The sequence below is a fragment of the Panthera uncia genome, chromosome F1, assembly GCF_023721935.1.
Source record: "Panthera uncia isolate 11264 chromosome F1, Puncia_PCG_1.0, whole genome shotgun sequence".
NCBI classification, from domain to species: domain Eukaryota; kingdom Metazoa; phylum Chordata; class Mammalia; order Carnivora; family Felidae; genus Panthera; species Panthera uncia.
Genome location: NC_064813.1, coordinates 55,835,983 through 55,861,719, shown reverse-complemented (window position 1 = coordinate 55,861,719; position 25,737 = coordinate 55,835,983). Strand labels below are relative to the sequence as shown.

General features: G+C 40.4%; 1 protein-coding gene and 1 non-coding gene across 5 annotated transcripts in view; both read left to right on the top strand.

Annotated features, from left to right (window-relative positions):
• RAB3GAP2 (RAB3 GTPase activating non-catalytic protein subunit 2) overlaps positions 1-25,737 on the top strand; it is a 101,536-nt gene that overhangs the window by 32,914 nt on the left and 42,885 nt on the right. For 2 of the 4 annotated variants that reach the window (XM_049634571.1, XM_049634569.1), the window contains exons 3-13: positions 4,038-4,161; positions 5,236-5,317; positions 7,124-7,171; positions 7,256-7,331; positions 7,662-7,763; positions 11,745-11,844; positions 13,819-13,917; positions 20,605-20,753; positions 21,601-21,680; positions 21,810-21,899; positions 24,244-24,383. In XM_049634571.1, coding sequence (XP_049490528.1) covers positions 4,038-4,161; positions 5,236-5,317; positions 7,124-7,171; positions 7,256-7,331; positions 7,662-7,763; positions 11,745-11,844; positions 13,819-13,917; positions 20,605-20,753; positions 21,601-21,680; positions 21,810-21,899; positions 24,244-24,383 — 1,090 coding nt within the window. Of the gene's footprint in view, positions 1-4,025; positions 4,162-5,235; positions 5,318-7,123; positions 7,172-7,255; positions 7,332-7,661; positions 7,764-11,744; positions 11,845-13,818; positions 13,918-20,604; positions 20,754-21,600; positions 21,681-21,809; positions 21,900-24,243; positions 24,384-25,737 lie in introns of all 4 variants that reach the window. The other 2 variants (XM_049634570.1, XM_049634568.1) reach the window with 1 other exon arrangement.
• LOC125926049 (small nucleolar RNA SNORA36 family) lies at positions 15,770-15,901 on the top strand. The gene has a single exon (XR_007458980.1). It is a non-coding gene; the product is annotated as a small nucleolar RNA SNORA36 family (small nucleolar RNA).

The window sequence follows — 25,737 nt, the reverse complement described above, 5'->3', positions numbered from 1 at the left end:
ATTATTAGATAGGCACATTTGTGAGATGGCGAAGCAGGGTTAGGCAGGTAACCAGTGGAGTAGTTTCTCTGAATTTGTTTCCAAGTAAGTGGTATGTTTCCCAAACTTTCATCTTGGTTAGTTCTTGCAGGGCAGAATTCGTGCTTGCTTCTGGGATTGCTTGTCCATTTGCTGGGATGGTGGCAGACAGAGCTGAGCTCTAGGCTCAACTAAGAGGGTAGTACTTTGTCCCTTTTTACATCTTTCTAACTTGTGTTTTCCACGGGTATGGTATATCAGCCAGAATCTTGAACTATTTAAGGGAAAACATTACTGAGGATACTATTACTTAAGGATGCTAGCTTTGAATCGGTTGTTTGTTGATGTAGAGTTTCATGTGTAAGAGTGATTTCTGGGTTATTCCATTATCTTTATGAATATAAGAAAGGAGGCATGGGAATGCCGTTATCCACTTGTCTGTGTGTCAGTGGGCCGTGTGATGTGTGGACTTGAGTCCTACCAGGCACGGGCTTGGCCAATTAGAAGACTTGGAGTCTAGTGTGGGACAAGTACCATCACAGAATAAATAGGTAGCAGAGAATAGCAGAGAATAAATAGGTAGCAGTAAGTTTGAGAGAAGGTAAAGGAACAGGATGGAGGGATAGGACCTGGCACTGGGCACAGAAAGACAGAAATGAGAGGGGAAGTAGTTTTGAAGGAAGGCCTAGAGAGATATCTGTAGGGTACGCTGGCTCACATGTTCAAGTAGTGCCCTGCGGTTCCAAATCGGTTCAAAAACTGTGGGAAGGTTGGCCTGGGATAAAGTGATAAGTAGTAGTAATCGTTTGAGAAAAGGCTTTCATTGACTAGGAGAGTAGAGTCAGATCCCAGGGGAAGACCCATCTTCTCGGAGGGCTGTTAACAGCTGTACCCCAGGATGACCGGGCAGGGTGATGAAATGGGAAGACCACCTGAATTAAATGTCAGGAGGCATGGGTTCTAGTCCGGGCTCCGACATGGATTCTGTTCCTCCCTGAGACTCTGTTTTCTTTATTATAAAATGAGGTTTTGAATCAGTTAGCTTTTAAATCCTTCCATCTTTGAATTTCTTTTACTCTGTCTTTTCAGCAAATATAAACATGTAGGTCTAATCCTTGTTAGTGGCATTATTTTGAAAACCTAGGACAGAAACATAGAAATGATGTGCTTTTGGGGCTCTTGGATGGCTCAGCCAGTTAAGCAGCTGACTCTTGATTTCGGCTCAGGTCATGATCTCCTGGTTTGTGAGAGAGAGTCCCATGTTGGCCTCTGACAACATGGACCCTACTTAGGATTCTCTCTCTCTCCCCCTCTTTCTGCCCCTCCCCCACTTATTCTCATTCTCTCTCTCTCTCTCTCTCTCTCAAGACAAATAAACATGAAAAAGAAATAATGTGCTTTTTAAAAAAATGTTTGTTTATTTATTTTGGGAGAGAGAGAGTGCGCGCATATGCACACACCCCAGGGAGGGGCAGAAAGAGAGAAAGAGAATCTGAAGCGGGCTCTGAGCTGTTAGCACAGAGCCCAACGTGGGACTCAGTCTCCTGAACTATGAGATCATAACCTGAGCTGAAGTCAAGAGTTGAACACTTAACCGACTGAGCCACCTAGGCGCCCCTAATGTGCCTTAGTGCGAAGTAACTTTTAGAAGATTTTCAGGATCTGTTGTTTGAACCTCATTTTGGGAGTGTAATAAAAGGAAGAAACCTGTTTGTATAGAATTTGCTAAGATTAGGACTGTATCACCTTTCTGGAACGATGTTTTGATTCTTTCTTATTGCACTAAGATGGAAATTTTAAAGTCAGAGTTTCAGGCACCCCTGACTTCTTATCACAGTACCCACACATCCCCGTGTGACTCACCCTGCTTCTAGCGGCCTGGCTGAAGGTGAGATGCTCCATCACTTGAAAAGTCCTGCACCTCGAAGTTGGTACAGTCGGAATCTCAGTTGTTGGGGAGGAAACCCCAGGGCAGGGTTGTCTTCAGCCACAGCTGAGCCACTCTGAGGAGTCCTGGGTGTGCGCTGCCTAAACAGAGACTGTATTCTACAGCAGCAATTGTGGGCCCAGAGAGAGGCGAACTACAACTAGCCTTTGCTATGTTACTTTCATCTTTAGGGGATGAATTTTCTCCCTAATTTACGTATAGGAAAGTACACATTAAGAGCACCAAACTGGGTAGCAGAATTCCTTAGAAAAATAGAACTTTAATAAAACAAGGAATTTTTCCAGAAATCTACATGATTCCTATTTGCTAAGTTTAAAAAAAGTAAAAATGTGTAGATTAAGAAGAAAGAACGAACAGCCTACATGTCATCCCCTCTCTCCCCATGTCCTGCTGTTTAGTTCAGTCTAAGAGCCACTGGGTGGGTTTGAGTAAAGCTTTGAAAGCTTAGAAACCAAAAAGAATAGATCGAAAATTTAGCTGCATAACATTGAAAAATGTCTACATAGAACACGTTAAACTACCATATTGACTGGGAAAAACTATTGCAACTCTTATGTTCAAAAGGCCAGTTTTGGGGCGCCTGGGTGGCTCAGTCGGTTAAGCGTCCGACTTCAGCTCAGGTCACGATCTCGCGGTCTGTGAGTTCGAGCCCTGTATCGGGCTCTGGGCTGATGGCTCAGAGCCTGGAGCCTGCTTCCGATTCTGTGTCTCCCTCTCTCTCTGCCCCTCCCCCGTTCATGCTCTGTCTCTCTCTGTCTCAAAAATAAATAAAGGTTAAAAAAAAAAATTAAAAAAAAAAAGGCCAGTTTTCTTTGTATGTAAACAATATATACAAATAAATGAGGAAAGGAGTAGCAACCCATCAGGAAATGTGTAAAGGAAAGGAACAGAGCATTCATAGAGAAGACTTTTAAGCATATGAGAAAATGTTCTCATTAATAAGAAGGCAGTATACTGAGGTAGCATTTGTCGTCTGTTGCATTGACAGAGATCCAGAGTTAAAGCATCTTTTGAAAAGTCTGTGGGGACGCAAGCACTTTCAAAACTTGCTGGTCAGATTATAAATTAATACTACCTCTGTGGAACACAATTTAGATAGCAAATTTACTAATACATATTACCTTTGACCTGGCAATTTCACTTCTAGGAATTTATCCTGCTAATATGCTCCCACACAAACTGACAAGTGTATGAAGTTATTCGCTGTATCATCATTTGTAGCAGCAGAAGAGTGTAGACATCACAGATGCCCATTAATAGGGGACTGGTGAAATAAATCATGGTGTATCTCTACAGTGGAGTATTATGCACCCTTAAGAAAAACTTCATGGGGAATGAAGTCTCAGGCATATGTTAAGAGAAAAAAAGTAAAGAGGACTGTGTGTGTAGTCTGTATAAGAGAAGGTAAAGGAGAGTAATGTATTTGCTTGTATGTGCATAAAGCGTCCCTGGAAATACACCCTCACTGCACTGGTTGTCTCCAGAGTAAATAGGCAGCTAGAGTTCTAGAGTGTGAGAGAGACCATCTTAGAAGACCATTTTAGATCCTTCGAATTCTTAACCATGGGGATTTTCCTCTTTTTAATTATTTTTTAAGTAATTTTTCAATAAAAAATGAAAACATCTTTCAATTCAAATGAAGAAAAAAGTATCAAATTTATCCAGTACATTTACAGACCCTACAACATAAACATCAGAGAATTTTTTCTTTGCCGTGTAGCTGCAGATACCTTAGCTGTCTCTCTGGAATTGGATTATTCACTAAAGCTTCTAACAGTGAGTCATTCTTGGAATGATCTCTGTATGACATTCTTTTAATGTCTTACTAGTTTATATGTGCTTATGTTAAAACTTTCTGCATTAATATTCAAAACAGATTTGTTTGTAGTGGATATTTTATTTATTGGTCATCTTTGACGTGTTTTGATAAGGAATATTATTGAGACTTTTAAAAAGAAATAGGAAGGTTTCTTTATCCCTTTTTCTTCCCCCTTGTTCCTCAAGGCAGATAAGCTGAGATGCAGTACTCTCAATATTTTTACATACACTGTAATTGAAGTTTTACCCACAGGAAGAAGAAGGAAATACTTGCAAAGCACAAAAAACTTCCTGGCTGCAAGACTGTGTTTTATCCTTATCTCCGACCAATGATCTTATGGTTATAGCTCGAGAGCAAAAAGCTGTTTTTCTAGTGCGTAAGTACTCTTATTATTTTTAGTGCCTTTTATTTTGATGCATAGAATAGGACGGAAATGGGTTAGCTAGAAAGAAAAAATGTTACTTGTATGCATTATATGGTGGCGTTCTACAGTGTACTTTCATGTTTTGTATAACACTTATTTTCAGTTTTTTTGTACCTCTCATTCTCTTTCCTTCTTTCGATTCTGTTTGTTTCCTCTGCTTTTCTTTCTTGGCTGCAGATACTTTAGCTGTGGTTATGTGGCTCTTCAGAGGCAGAACTGGGCATTGCCTGGTTCTTGCAAGGGGCGGGCAGAGCTAAATAGGCCGCTGGCCCCTTCTTAGTCATAATGTGAATGGAGGTGATTTTCAACTATATTTTGAAAACTCATAGGACACTAGTTTCTCACTGTGGGCATAAATTTTCAGTTCATAATTTTTGTTGAAGACTAAAATGAAGGTTGACATAAAATATGGAAAACCTCACTGATCAAAATCAGATCATACATTATTAAACGGCTGTGGAATGGTCTTCAAAGTAGATTTATCCTTCTGTAGCATAAGCCTTTTTCTTTTTTTAATATTTATTTCTTTTGAGAGTGAGAGAGAGTGGGGGAGGGACGGAGAGAGAAGGAGAGAGAGAATCCTAGGCAGGCTCTGTGATGTCAGTTCAGAGGGCTCCGTCTCACGGTTCGTGAGACCCGGGTCGAAATCAAGAGTTGGATGCTTAACCAATTGAGCCACCCAGGCGCCCCTGTAGCATAAATCTAATAGAAAAGTCTTCTTTGTCATCTGAAGATAAAAGTCATTGCATAAATACAACAGATGGGGTGGTACATAAGAATAGTTTTCTTCTGCAAGAACTGAGACATCAGATGGATTTAATTGGAGGAGGGGAGAGACTACGGGCCAGGAGACTAGGTTGAGTTTTATAAAAATCTTATAAAGTTTTTTAAATATTTACCTATAGAGACCCAAACCCACTAATATAGAACAATTACATTCTGTACTTATTCTAAAGGGAAACTGTGAAATTTATAAATTACTGTTTTAGTATGCTATAAAGTTATTTTATATGATAATTTTTTCAGCAAAATGGAAATACAGTGATAAAGGAAAGGAAGAAATGCAATTTGCTGCTGGCTGGAGTGGTTCTTTAAATGTTGAAGAAGGGTAGGTACCAGTTAACGTTTTGTTTCTCAGCTTGTTAAATGTATGTATGAAATTGTTTGACTTGTAGAGCAAGAAGTTTCATCACTGGAGTATTTAGTGAATGTATATTCATCCCAACTTAGAGGTTGTGGAGCGTGATCTGGTCAGCAAATTTAAATTTTACTCACGTGATTACTTTTTAAAAAAAAACTAGTTTGCAGAGGATTTAAAGAGAAGCTCAGAGAGAATCCCATACTTTCTACATTTTGTTGTTTCCCGTGTTCATTACTGATTTTATTCAGCCACGAAGTCCAAGGCAATCATTGTTTTCTCTGCTTTGTTAGCATTGGCCTTGTACTTAAAGGGGACAGTGCTACATTAATTCTTAAAACTCACAAATACTTCAGAAAGGCAAGTTGGTAAATTCAAGTTTCCCAATGACCCAATAAGAGCGATTCTCTAGCCTGATTATTTGGTGGAGCTGCTAACCTGGAACCTGGTGCCAAAAACTGTTTTCACTTAAATTTTTATGACTGAAAGCTGTCTGATGAGGATGAGTAAGCTACTTCAGACTTTGGATTCAGGTAAAAGACAACAGACAAGTGGAAGTCCATAATACGTGTTGGCACATTGTAGTTACTCACTGGAACGTTTTCTACTCTTATCAAAGTAAATGATAATATTTCACCTCAAGCCGTGTAGTCTAAGAATTTGAAGACATTTAATTTCTGTCAGCAGTGCAAAGCAAACACAGTAGTTCAGTTACTTTAAAGACAACAAACAAAAAGATTTTGTTCAGTGGTTGCATAATACGATGTATGGGGCAAGAGTGTTCACAGCTTCTTGAATAAGCTCGTGATGGGCCTGAGGGTTGACACTAAAATCAGGAGAAAAATAAAATAAAATAAAATAAAATAAAATAAAATAAAATAAAATAAAATCAGTCAGGAGGAGTATTTTCATTTCATTTCATTTCATTTCATTTCATTTCATTTATTAAATGTTTATTTATTTTTGATAGAGAGGGAAAGCGCAAGCTGGGGAGGGGCAGAGAGAGAGAGAGAGAGACACAGAATCTGAAGCAGGCTCCAGGCTCCGAGCTGTCCGTGCAGAGCCTGATGCAGGGCTTGAACTCACGAACTGTGAGGTCATGACCTGAGCCGAAGTCGGACGCTTAACTGACTGAGCCATCCACATGTCCCAAGAAGGAGTTATTTTAGTTTGGGGGCTTAGTCTCTGAGCTCCTGAAAGATTTTTCAAGTCCACATGTCACATTAAAAAAGAATCTTTTAGGGACACTCAACCTAGCATGTTCTTTGAAATGGATTATCAGGGGCAGTTTCTGCAAAATATCAAGGAAGAAGCCAACCAGGTGAAATGCAGTTAATCCCTAGAATAACATAGCCACCGAAGTGGGGTTTGCCTGTGATGTGACCGACGTGCCTCCCGTGCTGTGCCCCATGCGTGGCTGACGCGGAGGAGAGGGGGCCGGTAGGAAATGACCGCCCACAATGACCTGCTGTCCCTCAGTTCTGTGTATAATCCATGCGCACAGTAAAGTTTTGCTTTCTCTTGTACTTTTCGTGACGGTACAGAGTGAAGAATAGTGTTTTCATTAACCTCAAGTGAATGTGACCTTACCTTTTACGCGAATAATTTTTATGATTCTCCTTATGTGGAATTTTACTGTATTTTTACTTCTGCAATGAAGAAAACTGGTTCACGGGGCACAGCTTCCATTGGTTGCCCTTTAACATTAAAGTAGAGGGAAATAAAAGTACTTGCTAAATTCATTAGATAAACATACGATTTCGTTTTTGTTTTTAGAGAATGTGTAACCAGTGCTCTGTGTATCCCACTAGCAAGCCAAAAGAGGTAAGGATAAAGAAATTATTTGTTTTCTCTGCTTTGCTTTATGAGCAAAATTATAACAAAAATTACAAATTTTGTCTGTGACAGGAGTTCCACCGGGCGTCCTGACTGGACCTGCATCGTGGTGGGCTTTACTTCAGGTTACGTACGCTTCTACACGGAGGTGAGCTGAGTGTTCAGCAGTTAGAAAGCACCGCTCGACGGGAATATCTAGTTAGGTGTCCCCATTATACTCGTTTGTGACTCACTGCCTGCTGCTTGGGAATGTGTAGTTGCTACTTCCTGTGGGGGGTGGGTGTGGAAGCAGGGACAGGGGAAGTCATGGTGGAAAGTTTTGGTAGAACCTATCAAGAAGAGAAGCTGTATTCTTCTGAAAAAGAGTGCCTGATATCCGTGGAAAACTGGTGGGGAAACGACAGTCTCTGCCTGGCCATACATGTTCGGGTCCATTCATAAGGAAACGAGCAGAGCCCTCCTCTTTGCTTCCTTCTAGAACGGTGTGCTCCTGCTCGCACAGCTTTTGAATGAGGACTCCGTGCTCCAGCTTAAGTGCAGGACCTATGAAATCCCACGGCATCCTGGCGTGACCGAACAGGTAGTGTAGAAGACTGTGTTCAAAGTAACAGTGCCTTTACTTTGAAGTATTTTTTTTTGTCTTTTTTGGGAAACTTAAAGGTATCTTGTGGCACAGTTAGCTGTGCTGGCATATTCTGGAAATATAACTTGTTTATAACTGAGTAAAGAATCCCATTCTTTTACTTATTTAATGAAATATCCTATGTTTTATTATATAGTAAAATAAAAGACTGTAGTCAGAGAACCTTAAAAGGGTTTCTTATTTTCAGAATTTAATAGTGACTTAAGGTAGACATATGGTATATATCTTTTTTATTTGGATTTAGCTGTCAAAATTGTACACAACAAAAGAAAAAAGTTCTGACCTATTATTAATACTACTATATTGTACTACCTATTTCTCAGGGGGTGAAGTTTTTATAGTGGGAAATATATTCACTGAACTGAAGATTTTGATAGAAAATAATATTTCATATCTAAGACTCTCCAAATGTACAGTTTTCAGTGCCTCCCAGGTGGTGTGAGAATTTGCCTCAGTCAAAAATTAATTGTAGAGCCGTGTAAACTAATACGCTCTTGTTTGACTCACAGTGTACATAGTCAAAACTATGTAAATATGCCTTCCTCCTTTTTACTATCCTGCTTCCAAAAGGTTTCACGTGAACAGATGTGTGTATTGTGTACCTCTGTAGACTTAAATTGTATGAGAGGTGGCCTGGAGACTGGAGCTGTAGAAGAAACTTAATCTAGTAAGAGAGACTAGATTAATTCGTATTAATGCCTTTGAGCGAATTAAGCATCAATGCAAAGCAGTACCTAGTGATTTGCCATTTTATGTGGCCAGAATACATTCTGTACAAGTTTGGAGAAAGGGGCGCTCAATTAGAACGAGGACAATAAAAGAAACTTTCATTGAGGAGGTGAGATTTGAATTAAGCTGTGAAGAATGGTTATAGAACCTAATTAGTTAATGGTAAAAGAAGGGAAAGTATTTTAGGTAATCAGGAGAAAAATGAAGGGAGATTCAAATGTAGGACAGTGCATGAGACAACAAAGAAACCTATGATAGAAAATATTGAGAAACTGTCGAATAGGCAGAGTGGCCAGTTTTTTTCATAAATTTGAAAACCAAGTAAAAATCATAATGATTCAGGAGATGAGCAAAGCTACAAGGATTTATGAGAAGGAAGTGATATATCAAAGGGATACTGAAGGAATCTCTCCTCAGGAGGAATTGGAGTTGAGAGAGTCTGGAATCAAGGAGGCTAGTTAACTGATTTTTTGAAGTTCTCTGTAATAGACGTGCAGTGTTGGGATGGGACTCTGTAATGGCTGCAAGAAGAGAAAAATGACCAGGACAAAAATCATTAAAGGAACAATCGACAGGATTTGGTTATTGTCTAGAAATGTAGATGAGTCAAGAGGAAAATGAGTGGTCTCTAAGATACCCACGCTGAAGAGTGCCATTGACAAAGTAGGAAGATGGGACTGCTTTGGCAGTGAATAAAGGTTGTTAAGTTTGGTTTTAGATATGTTGAGTTTGAGGCGATGGTAGGAAATAAAATGAAAATACTAGTATGGCTTGCCATACAGAATTTCTATACAGGCGCAAAGACTAGATTGAAGAAGTTGGTTTAAGTCATAGATAATGAATTCTTCCAGGTATAGGACCTAGGAAAATAAAAGTGAAGACTGAAAATTTAAGTCTTCCTAATATTCACCACAAGAAAGTAGAAGAAAATGAAACCATTGAAGGAAACAAAGAAGGAGCTCTTGGAAATCTAAGAAGATACTGTGTTCATTGAAGATACTTCTCAAGAGCTGTTCTCTGTTTTTCTATTCTCTAGGTGATGAAGGTTCTTTGAACATTTTAAGTTGGGTTATGTCTATACTATTTTTTAGAGTTGGTAGAAAAATATAACATTTAAATACTTGCTGTTTGCGAGTCAAGAAAATCTGTTGGCTGAAAAATAATTCTTATTGAACACGGAGAGAGAAGTCTTTGTTGTTACTCTATATTCTACATAAGCATCTTTGGATCTGATATATCAATTTATATATCAAAAGTACATATTCGCTTCTTCTTGTACTCCCAGATCTATTAAGGATCACAGAGCATATTCCCTCTGATTCAATTCTCTGGGGTCAATGAGTGTAGTGGAAGTGACAGCAGGTCATTGTAGGAGAAGATTCCAAAGAGAGAAGATCTCTTTCTTGAATGTCAAAGGAACTCCTTCTGGGTCTTCTGCACAAAGATCTCTGTCATCCGGCATAATTTCTGTAGCTTTTGGACCATTGGTATTTGTATTAGTGTCTCCTTCAGCAGGTCTGTCTGGATTTGGAGATAACTGACTTGCTCCTCCAAGGCAGTGACAAGGCTCTTTCCCCACTGTTGTGCTCAGTGGGCCGTACAGCCTAGCCTTGTGCATCTGTCATATGAGCACCCGTGCCAGCTCCCTCCCTCTGGCTCCTATCCCTCGTGGCCCATAAATCTCTTTTAAAAATGGAAACAGTCTACTGGTCCAGTAGGAAAGAGGGCAAGGCAGTTCTGAAAAGGAGAAATAAAATTTGTCGGAAAGCACATAACATTTTGAATCTAAATAATAATTTAATAACTGTAAGCAACTACATTTGGATAATTTTTCACCTTTTATATTGACAAAGATCAAGATTTACAAAACTGTTGGTTACAGAATGGAGAAACACACTCATGTATTGGTGGGAACGTAAATTGACAGGTACTTTCTTGAGGGCAGTTTAATAATATGAATGAAAATTGAGAATACTATATGTTCCAACAGACCCAGTTGAAGGAATTTATACTAAAGTAATGTGAAAAGATCTACACAGAAGAATTTTTATTGAAGTGGTGTTTATAATGAAAATGTATTAATTCATTCATAAATATTTATTTACTGCCTATTTTATGCCCCGTCCAGTTCTAATCACTGAGAATCCTTGGTAAAGCAGACACACAGAGATCCTCCTTTCCTGGAGCTTATAGTCGGGATGGCGAAGGGAGACCAGCAATAAACAACTAGAGATACAAAGATGGTTCCAGTGTCTGACAGGTACTAGGAAGGAAGTAATCATGTTGATAAGGTGGTAAGGAGGCAGGAGAATGGAGGTACCTGCTTGACCTCTAGGGGCTCAGGAGCAGCCTCTGAGCAATTGCGTTTGAGCTGAGAACTGATTGATCAGAAGAATTAGGCAGGTGATGACCTGGGAGGTAAGGTCTAGGCCTGTTCAAAGCACTGAGATGGCAATGGCCTTTGTTCAGGGAGCAAGGGGAGAGAGAGGTGAGATGATAGGTGCGCCGTCCTCCAGGCCTGGTTAAGGAGGCAGGCTGTATCCCAGAGTGCAGAAGGAAGCTGTTGGAGGGCCTCAGTCAGGAGGGTGGTTTCTAGGTCTCCCAAACAAAATTTCTATCACTAAGAACTAGTTAACTAAATTTTGATACATATGCTACCTACTGCTTTAGCCACAATAAAAAATGATTTGCTCGCTTACTGGAATGGAAAAATATCATTGACATATTGAGTAATAAAAAACATGTTATACTGTATATAGTATAACCTCACCCAAAGCGTATAAGGATGTGTATTGAGACATGTCTGGGATATCAGGTGAGTTTCTTTTTTTTCCTTCTTCTTCTTTTATATATTGTTGTATTTGCACAATGACTATATTTCAGTTTAATGCAATGTGTACATTTTTTGGTTAATCTCACCACCTACCCTGAATGCATTAGATATCATTTACAAAAGCTCTTGTTTGAGAAGAATTGTAGGTCCTTGGCCAAAAGGCATTCTGAATTTAATTTTCCATTTATTTTTACTTTTCTTCTGCTTGATGGTGTTTTGTGTGTTGGGTGGTTGACACTTAACTTAGTTATAGTATTTTCTATTTTTCATTAATCCTGACATTCAACTATAATACAAAAAGTAGACATGCTTATTTGGTAATGATGAGATGTATTATTTTCTTATTTCTTTAATAGAATGAAGAGTTGAGTATCTTATATCCAGCTGCCATTGTGACTATTGATGGATTTAGCCTTTTTCAGTCTCTTCGTGCTTGTCGAAATCAGGTAGCAAAAGGTAATTTTTGGCATGCCGTATCTGACTTCTAACTTCTCATTTAATTTAACCCATTTAGAGAATTAAGTATGTCCTCTAAATTAAAAAGGCCGCCTGTACTAGATTTACAACAAAGACCCTGTGACTGTAAAAATGGGAGTGCATTGTTGGGTAGATGGCTCAGTAAGATAAAGGCAAGGACTAGTAATCAACGCTATGTATTGGGGTGGGAAATTTCATTGCATCTAGCCGAGGAACCAAGTTCTCACTATTTCAGCAGCTGTTGGGCTGGTTACTAGAATCTTGTGATTCTGCATTGCTTCCATTCTCACCGAGGGTAAGGATACCACTGTGTGCAGGGGAGATTTTATTCCCCACCCCGCCCCACCCACCCGTGGGCAAGGCCCAACAGGGAGTCCACATTGGCTTCTCTTTGCTAACCCGGAAAGCTTCTGAATGGAGAAGTTAAATGCCTGAACGATGTGTATATGGGCAACTACATTATTTCCAGACTTGGGGGTGAAAAGTGCACAAATAATCAAGAGTTCTTTCTCGTACTGCTCAGTTTACATTCTTGGGAAGAGGATGAAGAGCAGAGTTGTGTCCATCAAATTCAAGATGCCATTGTTTATAGATGCAGTAGTACCTGCAAAAATGCCGCCAGCGAGAAACATACCATCAATTTTAAGACCCCACTTTTAGAAAAGCCTTAAACTCAGTGAAAACACCAGTGCTAGACTTCCTCCTTTTCTTCTGGGCTTGGGTAGTGGGGCTTATAATGGCCCTAAAACCAAGTTTGTCTTGTTTGCAGGTTGATGAATTGGTAAAATTAGGAGGTTTTGGTTATGTACGTCTTTAATGGTACCTGCTTTTCTATTCAGTCAGAACTTGTTGGAATTTTTATGGCTATTTTCATAATCTTTTAAATTATTTAAATTTAGGCATAATAAGCATCATTATCTTGGGGTCATTTAAAATAGTCATTAGTATATATACCTAAAGAGACTGGCAGTTTTCTGCAGGTAAGAATTCAGCCGGTGAAATAAACTAGAAATAGATGATTATTGGTATTGTCAGCCATTTAATTTTTATTATTGTTGAGTTCCTGTTTATCTTTTGTGTTTAAGACCATAAAGCCATTGGTCTCCTAGGAAGTAAGAAAGCCACTAAGTGCCCACCTAAAGTAAGCTGCTCTGAAAAGAATTCTGACAAATTGTTGTGTCTTTTTATTTCGGCATGTAGGAAAATTCTCTTTTCTTGGCCTTACTATCAAAATCTGAAGTGCTTAGAGGAATCTGTTTTTCCCTTATTAAAGTACTTCACTTCCCAGAATAAACAACCAGAATCCAGCTGTATTCTAATATGTAGCATGAAACTTTACTGATAAATAGGACCTTGTGCCTAAACCTATGGCAAGAGGTGTAACTATTGCTTTTCTGTTCATTACTCGCTCACTTGGTGGAAATACTGAGCAGATACAGGCATTTTATTCTTTCTGGTGATGCTATTGCTGGTTACATATCTTTCTATCAAGACTGGCCTAGGCTGTTGTCTTCGAGGCCTTGCTATATGTGTGCTCTTACGGGCATGTCATTGAGTTTTAATTTTTCACCAAGTTAAGGCACTAGTTGCCATTCTCAGGATTTTATCCACTATTTCTCAGCAGGGAGAGATTGTTTCTTTGTCTTCAACTGCAGTTTGAATTCGCCTTAAAGTTTAGTAATAGTCTAGAGTTTTTAACAGCCTTCTTCCAATTACGTGAATGTTCCAAAATCTCTTGTGACGGTCAACTTGCTCTTTTAATGTTTGCGTTTTACATATACTGTCTTGGCATGAATAAAGTTCACTTTAGCCTTGTTTATGTTGCCTTGCCTCATTATTATTATTGAAATTTTAAAGTAATCGAGTTATTATATTTTTAAAGGTTTTTTTTTGTAAAACTTCGCTTCATCCATTATAGTTAAGTTTGGATTGTTTAATTTTTGTCTTTAACAGCTGCGGCATCAGGCAATGAGAACATACAGCCACCACCGTTAGCTTATAAAAAATGGGGTCTACAAGATATCGACACTATTATTGATCATGCTAGTATTGGTAAGCCTTACTCATTCAAATTCTTATGGAATTTACTTCTTTTGCTTTTTAATTGATGTATCTCATTTATTAGAAATGTCCATTTATTCTTAGGCGAAAGGAAATGCATTGTCTTTAGTGAGACATTTGGAAGTTACTCCAGACTTACGGATCATTGTAGGTTTATAAGTTTAAGAAGCGATAGCAGTTTTAATAATTACATCTTCAGCAGCAGTATTGTTCAGCTTTAGGTCTTTCCCTATTTGACTTCATTTTTTTTTTTTTTTTTTTTTGCAGACAAGTTTAATTCATATAATCACCATATAGCTCAGTCTTCTAAAAATGTAACCTTTAGACCAGCAGAGTATAGGTAAAAGCAGATTTCTCCTTGCGAGCATAATTGAAGACTCACTGTGTTAGGCACTGGGAACACAGACGAAAAAGACAGAGGTGAGAAGGCTTGGTCTCATCAGGGAAGCGTGAGGCTAGCTGGAAGAACCTTGTGGAAACAGCTGCAGTCCCCAAGTGCGCCAGCTGGGGCGGGAGGCGGAGGAGAACCCCTGGCGCTGAGGGAGGTAGGGAGCAGTGGCGGACTTCAGTCTGAAATTGGAAGAATGAGTGGGACTTGATCAGAAGCAGCAGCACAGAGGCGGCATCCTAGCCAACGTGTGCTAGGCGTGAGGGGGGAAGTGCACCGCGTGCTGTAAAAATAATGGGCACAAGGAGAACTGGCAGGCAGACATGTAAATAGGAGTCAGATTTTGAAGAGCCTAGTGTGCTATGCGGAGGAATTTAGGTCTTCTCCCAGCAACACTGAGAGCCACTGGAGAATTCTGAGCGAAACAATGGTATTATCACTTAGCCTGTTAGAAGAATCGCTTTGGTAGTTTTTAGTGACTGTAATGTGGGGGTCAAGACTAGAAACTAGGTGCAGGAAGGATACTTCTTGGTAAGAAGTAATGAGTTTCTGAATTAAGGTAGTAGAAATGGAGTGGAGGAGAAAATACTATTTAAAAAATGTGTATTGTTTTCTGTTTACCAACATGTTATATGCTTGTTAAATTCAAATAGTATATAAGCATATAAAGAGGAAAAGAAAAAAATATCCCCTTAAACCCTATACCATCCAGAGATACTCACCATTGGCATTTTGGTAAACATCTGTACAGACTTGTGTGTGAAATGCATGTGTAATATGTATATGGTGATAGAAATAGGTTTTCATAAATAGGATTACATCATACCAACCATATTACAGCCCTTTTCTAATCAACATATTGTAAAGAGCCTTTCAATCAGTTTTGCTAAATACACATTTAATCGGGGTCCTGATAGAAAACAGATGGCACCCCTGAAATAGGACAGCTGAAACGTGTTTTATTTACAGAGGAACATTTGGAAAGATGTGGTGCAGGAGAACCACCAGGGATGGTACAGCATCTCGGGGCCTCGTAGCAGCCCAGCTGTTCGCCACTGCTAGGCCACAGGGGGCGAGGGCCTGGACAGTTCCAGAACTTGGAGGTAGTGAGTAGAATCAGCATCTTAGGCGCAGGATGGCTTTTTTTTCACGTGTCACAGGGAAGTAGGTGTCCTGACTTCACTTTCCTTTCTGTCTTTGATGTCCTGATGAGGCTTCCCGTTGTCTGAAGCCAGGCGGATGTCAGCCTAATCTACACACACTGTGCCCTGGGAGTGGGCGGGGAGAGAAGGCAGGAGTGTGAGTCTGCAGGGTCAGACAGAAGATCCCTGACACACGCATCCCGTGGCTTGTTGCTGCGTCCTTCTCATGAGGAGTACTCTGCAATGAAGCATTTTCTTGTAGACATTCAGTGTGTCTTTACTGTTTTGCTAATAACGTAAACATGCTGCAAAATTCCAAAGTGTTGAGTTCGGTTCAGGGTGTCTTCCCTGTTCTGTTAATTGAACTTTGGAACATTGAAACGGGCTAGGAAAAATGATTGGATAGAAAATATTATTCTATTCATTTATCTCCCAGCCTACAAAATGATGGGAAAATAAAAAAGGTACAACGGACTTTATTTTGCATGTATATCTTTATGTTGAAGTTCTGATGAATTCATCCAACAAATAAGTGAACACCTGGTATGTCCTAGGTGCTAATATTGGAGCTAGAAATAGAAGGCAGACGGAACCCCGTCCTGATGACGCTTACATTCTGTGATAGGGAGATACACGATGGACAGTTAAGCCAAATGAATAACTATGGTCATATCACAATGTTAGCCTGCATCATGAGGAAAATAAGCAGAGGGTTATGATGGAGAGTGAAAGGAAGAGGCCACTTCAGGTAGACTGGTGAAGATAAGGCTCTCCAGAGAAGTGACGTTCAGACGGGACATCGGGGGGGAAGAGCAGCCAGCTATGTGAAGGGGTGTAGGAAGAGCATTCCAGGCAGAGGAGGGTCCCTGTGAGTCGATTGTAAAGAGTAAGGGGAGGGGCGCCTGGGTGGCTCATTCTGTTAAGCGTCTGACTCTTGATTTTGACACAGGTCGTAATCTCGTGGTTGTGCGATCAAGCCCCATATGGACTCTGTTGGGCTCTGTGCCGGGCATGGAACCTGCTTAACGTTCTCATTCTTTCTCTCTTTGTATTAAAAAAAAGGGGGGGGGGACAGGACAAGGTAGGGTTGGAGATGGAGACTGGGGACAGATCACATAGGGTAAGGAGGTTGGATTCTCTCTAAATACAGGGGATGTCACTGATGGTGTCTAGCTACGGGGCATTTAAAATTATCCTGACTGCTGCTTAGAGGCTTGTGAAATAAAAAGTAAAAGCAGGGAGACCAGTAAGGAGTTTGTTGCAATAAGGGAGAATGGCGGCCTTGCCTGGGGAGGAAGCCGTGGAGCTGGAGAGGGTGGACAGATTGAGATATTTTTGTAACTGGTAAGGGGTGGATTTGAGAAATGAGAGAAAGGAAGGACTCAGGGATATCTGATTTTTTTTAATTTGAGCAAGTTGAGTGGATGATCTGTTTACTGAAATGAGAAATATGGAGAAGGAAGAGGTTTGAGGTGGACAGATCAAGAGTTAGGTTTCTTACAGGTTAACTTCTGACACAATTACACATTCAAATGGAGGTGTCAAGTAGGCAGCTAGATATGCATCTGAAGTTTAGGGAAGAAGTCCAAGTTATTGACACAAATTTGAGAGGGGGTGGTTGACTGTGGGATGCTTCATAGAATTCAGGAAGGGAAAAGGTCCATCAGATTTGGCAACGTAGAGCTCTTCCTTGAGTCTGATGTGAGCACTTTAGGTGGAGCAGTGAGGAGGAAAGCCAGATTGGGGTAGGTTGAAGAAGAAACTTTTCCACCTCTATTTTCAGAAATTAGAAACACAAGAGCCAAGAAACTGGATCACAGCATCTCCATTTTTTATGTTCAGTCTTGACCTCTTCCTTAAAATTCATTTCTATAAAATTCATTTTCCACCAGGGTATCCAAACTTAACATATCCAAATCGGAATTTTTTATTTCCTCCCCCAAACTTGTTTCTCCTTTTTTCTTATCATCTCTTCTGTTGCTCACACCCGAAGATTCTGAGTCATCCTTGACCCCTCCTCTCAGGTTTTTCATCCAGCAACTACCCCCCCCCCCCCCCCCTCTTCCTGCACAGCAGACCCTTTCTGACCACCGCTCATCTCCATCATTGTGAGCACCGTGGTCTAAGCCACCATCATCTCTTGCCTGAACGATTGAGGAAAAAACCATTCTAACTGGTCTTTCTGCTTCCTTTCTTCCCTCTCTAAAATCTGTTTGCCAGTTAGCAGCTAATAGCCTTTTGAAATGTAAGTCATGTTTTTGTCACTCTTCTGTGCAAAATGTTATTTTTATAGTGGCTTCCTGTCTTATTCCTAATAAAATCCAAAGGCCTTATAGTGGCATACAAGGCCTGACATTGCCTGGTTTATGGTGTGTCTTTTGTCTTTTACCTTATCTTCTTTAGTACCCCCCCCCCCCCCCCCGCCCCCACCCCGTGTGTTTGACCACATCTCCTAGCTGTTCCTCAGATACACCAGGAGGCCTCCTGCTTGAGAGCATTTGTGATTGTGGCTCCTTCTGCCTGGAAAATTCTACCCAGCTAGCCATGGCTCGCTCGCTCTCTCACCTCATTTAGGTCTCTGCCCAGATATTATTTTGTTAAAGAGGTCTTCTTTAGCCACTATAACAGACCTAGAAAATTATCCGAGTTTGACTTTATGGAAATTTATATTAAGAGTTAAATTAATATTTATATTTTAATAATATTTAAAATAATAGTGGGTTAACATTTAATCATAAATTATATTTCAAAATAGTATTATATTTACATAAATAGATTTTAATATGTATTTTAACTGTAAATTGTAATTTTTATAATATAAATTATATTAATATTTATACTAAGTTTCAAAGTGTGGCAAGGCCTCAGATAAGATGTTCAGGAAAGACACAAAAAATTCACATCTAAGGAAATACACTTATAGTAGGCAGCTTGTCTCAGCAGCAATATTCACCTCATTCCTAATAATGAAAGCAGTGTATATTTAATAAGAAATCGAAATATTTATATATTGAAAGGATATGGGGAGAAGAAGGGCTGCCAATAAGCTGTATCTTCATTTACCTTAAATCAATGAAAAATAATGCTCAGATTGGTGACTCAACAGACCACGGGTCTCTCAATTTCGCCACTTTGCCGCAGTACAGAGAGCAGGACAGCACACTAAGACCTCAGGGATGCAGTCAGCGGTTCGTAGGCTGTGGGAGAGGAGTGCCTATTGGAGTATAGGGAGAAGTTATTTAAAAAATTTTTTTAAATTTATCCTGGGGGAGAGAGAGCAGGTGCATTTAGTGTAGGGGCCGAGAGAGGGAGAGGGAATCTCAAGCAGGCTTCTCGCTGCCAGTGCAGAGCCCAGCATGGGGCTCCATCCCACGACATGGGGATCATGATCTGAGCTGAAATCAAGAGTTGGACACTTAACTGACTGAGCCACCCGTGCGCCCCGAGAGAGGTTATTTTAAAACTTAAATTTCAGGGGCACCTGGGTGGCTCAGTCAGTTAAGCGTCCGACTTCAGCTCAGGTCACCATCTCGCGGTCTGTGAGTTCGAGCCCCGCGTCGGGCTCTGGGCTGATGGCTCAGAGCCTGGAGCCTGCTTCCGATTCTGTGTCTCCCCCTCTCTCTCTGACCCTCCCCTGTTCATGCTCTGTCTCTCTCTGTCTCAAAAATAACTAAACGTTAAAAAAAAATTTTTTTTTAAAAACCAAAACTTAAATTTCAATTTATATGTCACACAGTCCACCCTTTGATTTCATTCTGGTAGTGTCAGGCCAAAGTTAGGCAGATTTTTATCACATAGTAAAAACATTTTGTATATTGAATCATGAATTTATTCATGAAGGTGGGACAGGTGTTCTCTTTCAGAATAGTCCAACTTTGACAATTATTTGATCATTTCAATCCCTCAGTCCAGCAAATGGCCTGCTCAGGCTCTCCCTAAAAGTATTTCCTTTCCCAGGACTCTTCTTCAGGAACATCGTGTTTTTTGACCATTTGCAGGTCAAGTCGAGGCAATACCTGTATGTGAAAATTAGGGTAACTCCTGTTCCAATCTACACTGTATTTGAGTTTAGAACTTTCCAGCTGAGTATCTTCACGGACCATGTGAATACCCAGGTACCGCATCTGTGCCTGAGTCCACATAGGTTGAATCTTAGCAGCACATCTTTACTTCCTGGATCTCTCAGCTTCCTCCACCACCTGCTGCTCCCATCTCTCTCTCCCTGCCCCCAGGTGAATTTACATGGCCTTGGTTTTTCCTTTGCTACTCCAGACAAGCATGTGGGTGTCAGCAGTCTGTCTGCTTTTACTCTTAGAGCCTTGGGGAAACAAAAAGTTAACTCTTCCTTCGAAAAGGTTGGGGATTTCTGGACTACAGAGTAAAGGTTTGAAAGTGTTTTGTTTTTTGCTGTGTTGGGAGGGGTAGGATACAGAGCACAGATGCTCTCATCTTTTTGGTGGCCGTGTAAATTAACACCACCTCTATGGAATGCAGTGTAATAGTATGTAATAAAATGTTTAAAAATGTGATCCCCTTTGAGAATTTCTGTCTGTAAGAATTTTCCGTACTGATAGACGTACATAGGTGTCCGAAGACATATCAGAGATCTTTATCACAGCGTTACTGGTAGCGGCAAAGATGGGAAACAACCTAAATATCCATCAGAGGTCAAATCAGTTACGGTATGGCCGTCGTGGAATGTTCTGGGTGACTGAGAAGAACGTGGCACGTCTCTTTGATGTTTTTATGAAATAAACGAGTAAGACACACATCCTTTTACTTGGTGTGCTGTCATCTGTTGTACAACATCTCCTGAAGGCGGCATAAGACACGGTTTCACTTGTTGCCTCTAGGAACTGACTGATGCCTGGAGATCTGGGCAGACTGGATACCTTTTGTACTGTCTGAATTTGTATGTGTCAAAAAGTTAATATTGAAATTTTGTAGTATTTTACGGCTTAGAGAAATAGGTGACACTTTTAATATTTTATGACATTGGTTTTACAGTCATTTAAAAATGACTTTTATCTGTTATATAAAAGTAAGCAGTTTGCATCTTTGAATGGAATCGAAAATGTAATGGCCTGAAGTGACAGTGTCATTTCAGTGCATTTAGCTCACGTGTTGTTGCTCTTGTTTCGTCATTAGGTATTATGACTCTGTCCCCGTTTGATCAAATGAAGACTGCTTCCAATGTAGGTGGATTTAATGCAGCAATTAAAAACAGCCCACCTGCCATGTCTCAGTACATCACTGTCGGGTCCAATCCATTCACTGGCTTCTTCTATGCTTTAGAGGTAAGAGTTTTGTCACTGATCACGGGTAAGGCCTCTCTCGGTTTTTCACCTTGTCTGCAAATTGGATATTGTAAGTTAGCCTTAGAAAGATTAGGCAGTTTACATTTCTAAGTTTTCAATTTAAGCTAAAATTAGTCCCCACTGACTTCCTTCTAGATTCTTTAGGTGAACTGAAAAGGTACTAAAGTCAGCGTAAAACCAACACATTTCTCCATTTCAGCTCCCCCAACTTCCTGAACGGTTGATTTGTCTTTAAACACTGGTGCACTAATCAGCGTCTCAGGGTTACTTCTAGCCCACCAGAGACTGCAGTAAATCAGGAATTGTAAAGTTACCCGCTGTGGCGGATAGAAGTGGTGAAAATTGGTTCCTAAAAATAGGGGAAAGTTAGGTGCTGGACTTGGTGGCTCTTATTTCTCGCTTATAAAACAGCCTTCTTAGAATTGTCCAAACTATCTTTTTACTTTAATAAAAATATACATTAAAAAAAAAAAAAAAAAAAAAGAGGGACGGGAGCCAGTTGTGGGTAGACAGGAGATCCACAGCCTTGCTAGAATAATGCCATGTTAACGTCCTAGTTAAACTTTTTAAATTAAATTACAGTTTAAGGAGGCTAATCCTGAAGATAAAATGGACTGCTGGTGATTTTACTTTTAAACTGTAGAGTTAAAACTTCTGATTATATTCCTACTTCCTAAAATCATGTTTATTGCACTCTCTGAAAGATGCTATTTTTGATGGTCCAGGCTTTACAGCCTTTCAAACTCTTTAAAAGTAAGCCTTGTTTAGAAAGTATATTTTGGTTGTCAGCTATTCCCTGTTCTCTTTCAAATGTCTTGTTTTTCAGGGAAGCACGCAACCATTATTATCTCATGTTGCCCTGGCTGTTGCAAGTAAGCTCACTTCGGCTTTATTTAACGCTGCCAGGTAATTACGGAACGCTTGACTGCAAGATGATCTAATTTGTATCTCGCTTGGTTTTCACATCTGTTTTGATAATCTGCACATTAGAACGTTGGAAGCCCTGGTTTTATTCTAAATTCTCTTTCCGGTCAGTGGTTGGCTCGGTTGGAAAAGTAAGCACGAGGAAGAGGTGGTGCCGAAGCAGAAGCCGAAGGTGGAGCCCGCTGCCCCGTTAGCTGTAAGGCAAGTTGGCCGTGCTCGTCTCCTGTTGTGTGTTTGTGAAAATGTACCGTGAAATGTATGGCCTTTAAAAAAAAATTTTTTTTTTATGTTTTATTTATTTTTGAGAGAGAAAGGGAGAGAGCATGAGCAGGGCAGAGGGAGAGGGAGACACAGAATTCGAAGCAGGCTCCAGGCTCCGAGCTGTCAGCACAGAGCCCGATGTGGAGCTCGAACTCACAAACCATGAGATCGTCGCCTGAGCCGAAGTCGGATGTTTAACCGACTGAGCCGCCCAGGCGCCACGATGGTCTTTCTATGAGTTTGGTTGATTTGTTGATCTCATGAGTTTGTGGACCTTCTGAAAGTCATTAATGTGAGACTTTTTCTGTCGGAATATAAACTCCACGAGGAAGGTGATTGTCATGTGTTTTGTCCACAGCTGTCTCCCTGTCATACAGTAGGCGCTCAGTGTGTGTTTGTGGAGTGTGCTTTCTTGCAAACACCTAGAACCTTAGCTTAAGTTTTAGGAAAATTAGTTCTGTGATAGCTGTTGAGTTTTTTGTTAGGTTTATTTATTTATTTGAGAGAGAGAGAGAGCATGCCTGCATGGGGGAGGGACAGAGAGAGAGAGAGAGAGAGAGAGAGAGAGAGCAGCGCGTCTGTGCCGGCAGTGTGGAGCTTAACATGGGGCTCGATCCCACAAACTGTGAGATCATGATCTGAGTTGAAATCAAGAGTCAGATGCTCAACCACCTGAGCCACCCAGGCATCCCAGATAGTGGTTACAGTTTTTTAAAGAAAGTTTAGTTTGTCAATCAACTGTGTAAACTTAAAAAGTGCTTAGTAACTTCTTTAAAAAAAACAAAAACGAGGAGTCTGTGCATTCAGGCACTCTGAGGAATGCAGGCTTGTCCTTTTTTGTTGACTTCACTGGTGCTGTAGGATAGTGTATTTGTCAGATTGTGCAGGGAGAGGGCGTGATTTTTGCTTGATTTTGTTTTTAAATCGTTTGTGTTACCTAATATAAAATACTACCATGAAGGGAAACAGAATTCACCCCCCCCTTGTAGATATTCTTTAACTAAAGAGATATAACGAACTGTTATTAAAATTTATTGAAGATTATCCTCTAAGGTTGTTTCATATTATTTTAAAATACTGTAACACCTCACATTTTCTAAATTCACTTAAGAATCAAGAAGTAAGCCAAGCTGCCCTCTGCCTGCCCACAGATGTAACAGAATTTGGACACTTTGTCTCAGGGGCTTTTCTCAAAGTGAGTGCACTTGGTCCTTTTGTAGTACCTCTTTACTTTTATCTTGCAGTTCTAGTAAGATTGGTTATAGACCAAGAACAGTTTAAAGGTAATTATTTAGGGGCACCTGAGTGGCTTAGGTGGTTGAGCATCTGACTTCAGCTCAGATCATGACCTCACAGCTTGTGAGTTCGAACCCTGCATTGGGCTTGGTGCTGACAGCTCAGAGCCTGGAGCTTGCTTCCGATTCTGTGTCTCCCTCTCTCTCTCTGCCCCTCACCTGTTTGTGCTCTGTTTCTCTCTCCTCAAAAATAAACATTAAAAAAAAAATAATAATAAAAATATAGTTATTTAGAAGAGGGAGAGTTCTTCAGGCAGATTTGTTGGTGCCAGTAGGTTATGATATCTAGCAGAAAGTAGAGGTTAGAAATACAAACTTAAGGGGCACCTGGATGGCTCAGTCGGTTAAGCGTCCAGCTCTTGATTTTAGCCCAGGTCATGATCTCACGGTTCGTGAGTTCAAGCCCCTCATGGGACTCTATGCTGACAGATTGAGACCTGCTTGGGATTCTCCCTCCCTCCCTCCCCCCCCCTCCTTTCTCCCTCCCCCCCACCTCTCTCCCTCTCCCCCACCTCTCTCCCTCTCCCTGTCCCCCTCCCCCTTCCCTGCTTGAATGTTTGTATGCTCTCTCTCAAAATAAATATTTAAAAAAAATGAACTTAGGACAGATGAAATATGCTTGTATAGAAGCGTAGTATTCTAAAATTGGTCATGAGGGTACTGTTTCCTCTGATATAACACTTCATCAAGAAAAGATAGTTATACTTGATATTCTCAAAAAATATAAGATTATGGATACTTAGGTGGAAAATCTATGAAATAAAACTTACCTGTTTTTATTTTATAATGGAAGAAACTTCTTCTTATGCATTTTGTGTTGCAAAATGTCTGGTACGATTAGTTAATAAATTCACCATGAATCCGTGCAAAGTTTATATTTCTTTACCTAAAAGCAGATTTTGCCTATTTTATTTACACATTTCATTATTCTGTTAACTTTTTCTAGATTGGAATTTGATTTGAGCTTTTTATTTTCTTTTAAATATCAGATTTGGACTTCCAGATTCTAGACGCCATGGTGAAAGTATATGTCTGTCTCCATGTAACACGCTGGCAGCAGTAACGGATGATTTTGGCAGAGTTATTTTATTGGATGTAGCTAGAGGAATTGCAATACGCATGTGGAAAGGTACTTCCTTATAAAAATCTAGAAAAAAGTTAATTTGCTTTTTACCCCTATAGTTGAGCAGTATTCTCATCCTTCAGCTTCTAATTAACAACACTGCTTAATGCATTACGCGTATGCTTGCTTGCTTTCTTTTTTTTTTAACAAGAACTCCCATCAGCCACACTTGATCCAGTCCAGTTGGTCTGTTAACTTTAAGTTTGATCAGTTTATACGCTTTTAATTTCTTCCTTATGTCCTTTTCAATTCTGTCCTTGTCAAATTCCTCAAGTCAGTTTCTTGCTCCTGTTATATTCATTCCACTTCACAAGGTCACGCTTAAGTCAAATGTTCTCTTCAAATCTAGAATGCTAAGTCTTTCAAACTAAAGACGGCAAAATAATTTTTGCTTATCTGACTTCCATATCCATATGCTGGGGTCAGTTTCTTGGTAAAATGTCAGTTAGGAGTTGTAGTTAGTTGCTAATAAACGACTCAAGTTCGGGATTGTAATGATATGCCCATGACAACCTCAGGAGCCCAGTCGCCTTTTATGTAGCTTCCCTACTCAAGGTTATTTCATGGTTCAAATGACTACTGGAGCTCCAGTCTTCTTGTCTGAGTTCCATGAAGGAAGAAAGGAAGAGGAAGAACTTCCAACTGAGTCAGTCCACTTTGAAGATGATTCCCTGCCAGGCTTTTTCCACAGTGCATTAGTCAGGACTTAGTCACATAGTCATACCTAACTATAAGGGAGACTTGAAAATATCTAGGCACATTGTCAGCCTGAGAAAGGTAAAATCTCTTTGACCAAGGAAGAAGGGGAGAATGCATTGTTTTGGAATCCTTGGAATAGTAATATGTCAGTAATATGGTAGGAAATCCCAGCTGTGATGCAATGTGGTCTCTGCTTAGCAATGCGAGGAAAAATGGATTTGAGGAGATTAAAGTACTCTGGACAGATGGAGACCAGTATCACCTTCTTGCCAGAGAATTCCTGCAGTGTTTACCTGTTACATGTTTAAGTGTCTATAGAGGTAGGTTTCAGCGCCGCAGACACATCATTTCTTCTTAGTGTCTGTCTTCTGAAATAACATCAGGGGTGGTTCTCAGCAAGACTTTTCCGGAATATAGAAGACATAGGTGTCCCAGCGGGCCCACATCCACTACAGCGATGTTGTTGGAGGCATTGTGGCCTTCCCTTCTGCGGCTGGTGCTGTTCCCTCTATTTGGAAGAGAGGGGCCTGTGGCCGGTGGAAGGGGCCCCCCTGAGATGGAAGACTGTGTCGGCTGCCTCTTCTCAGAGGCAGGGGCTTCCTGCTGCCACCTGGCACCACATCCCCCCCCCCCCCCCCCCCCCCCCCCCCCCCCCCCCCCC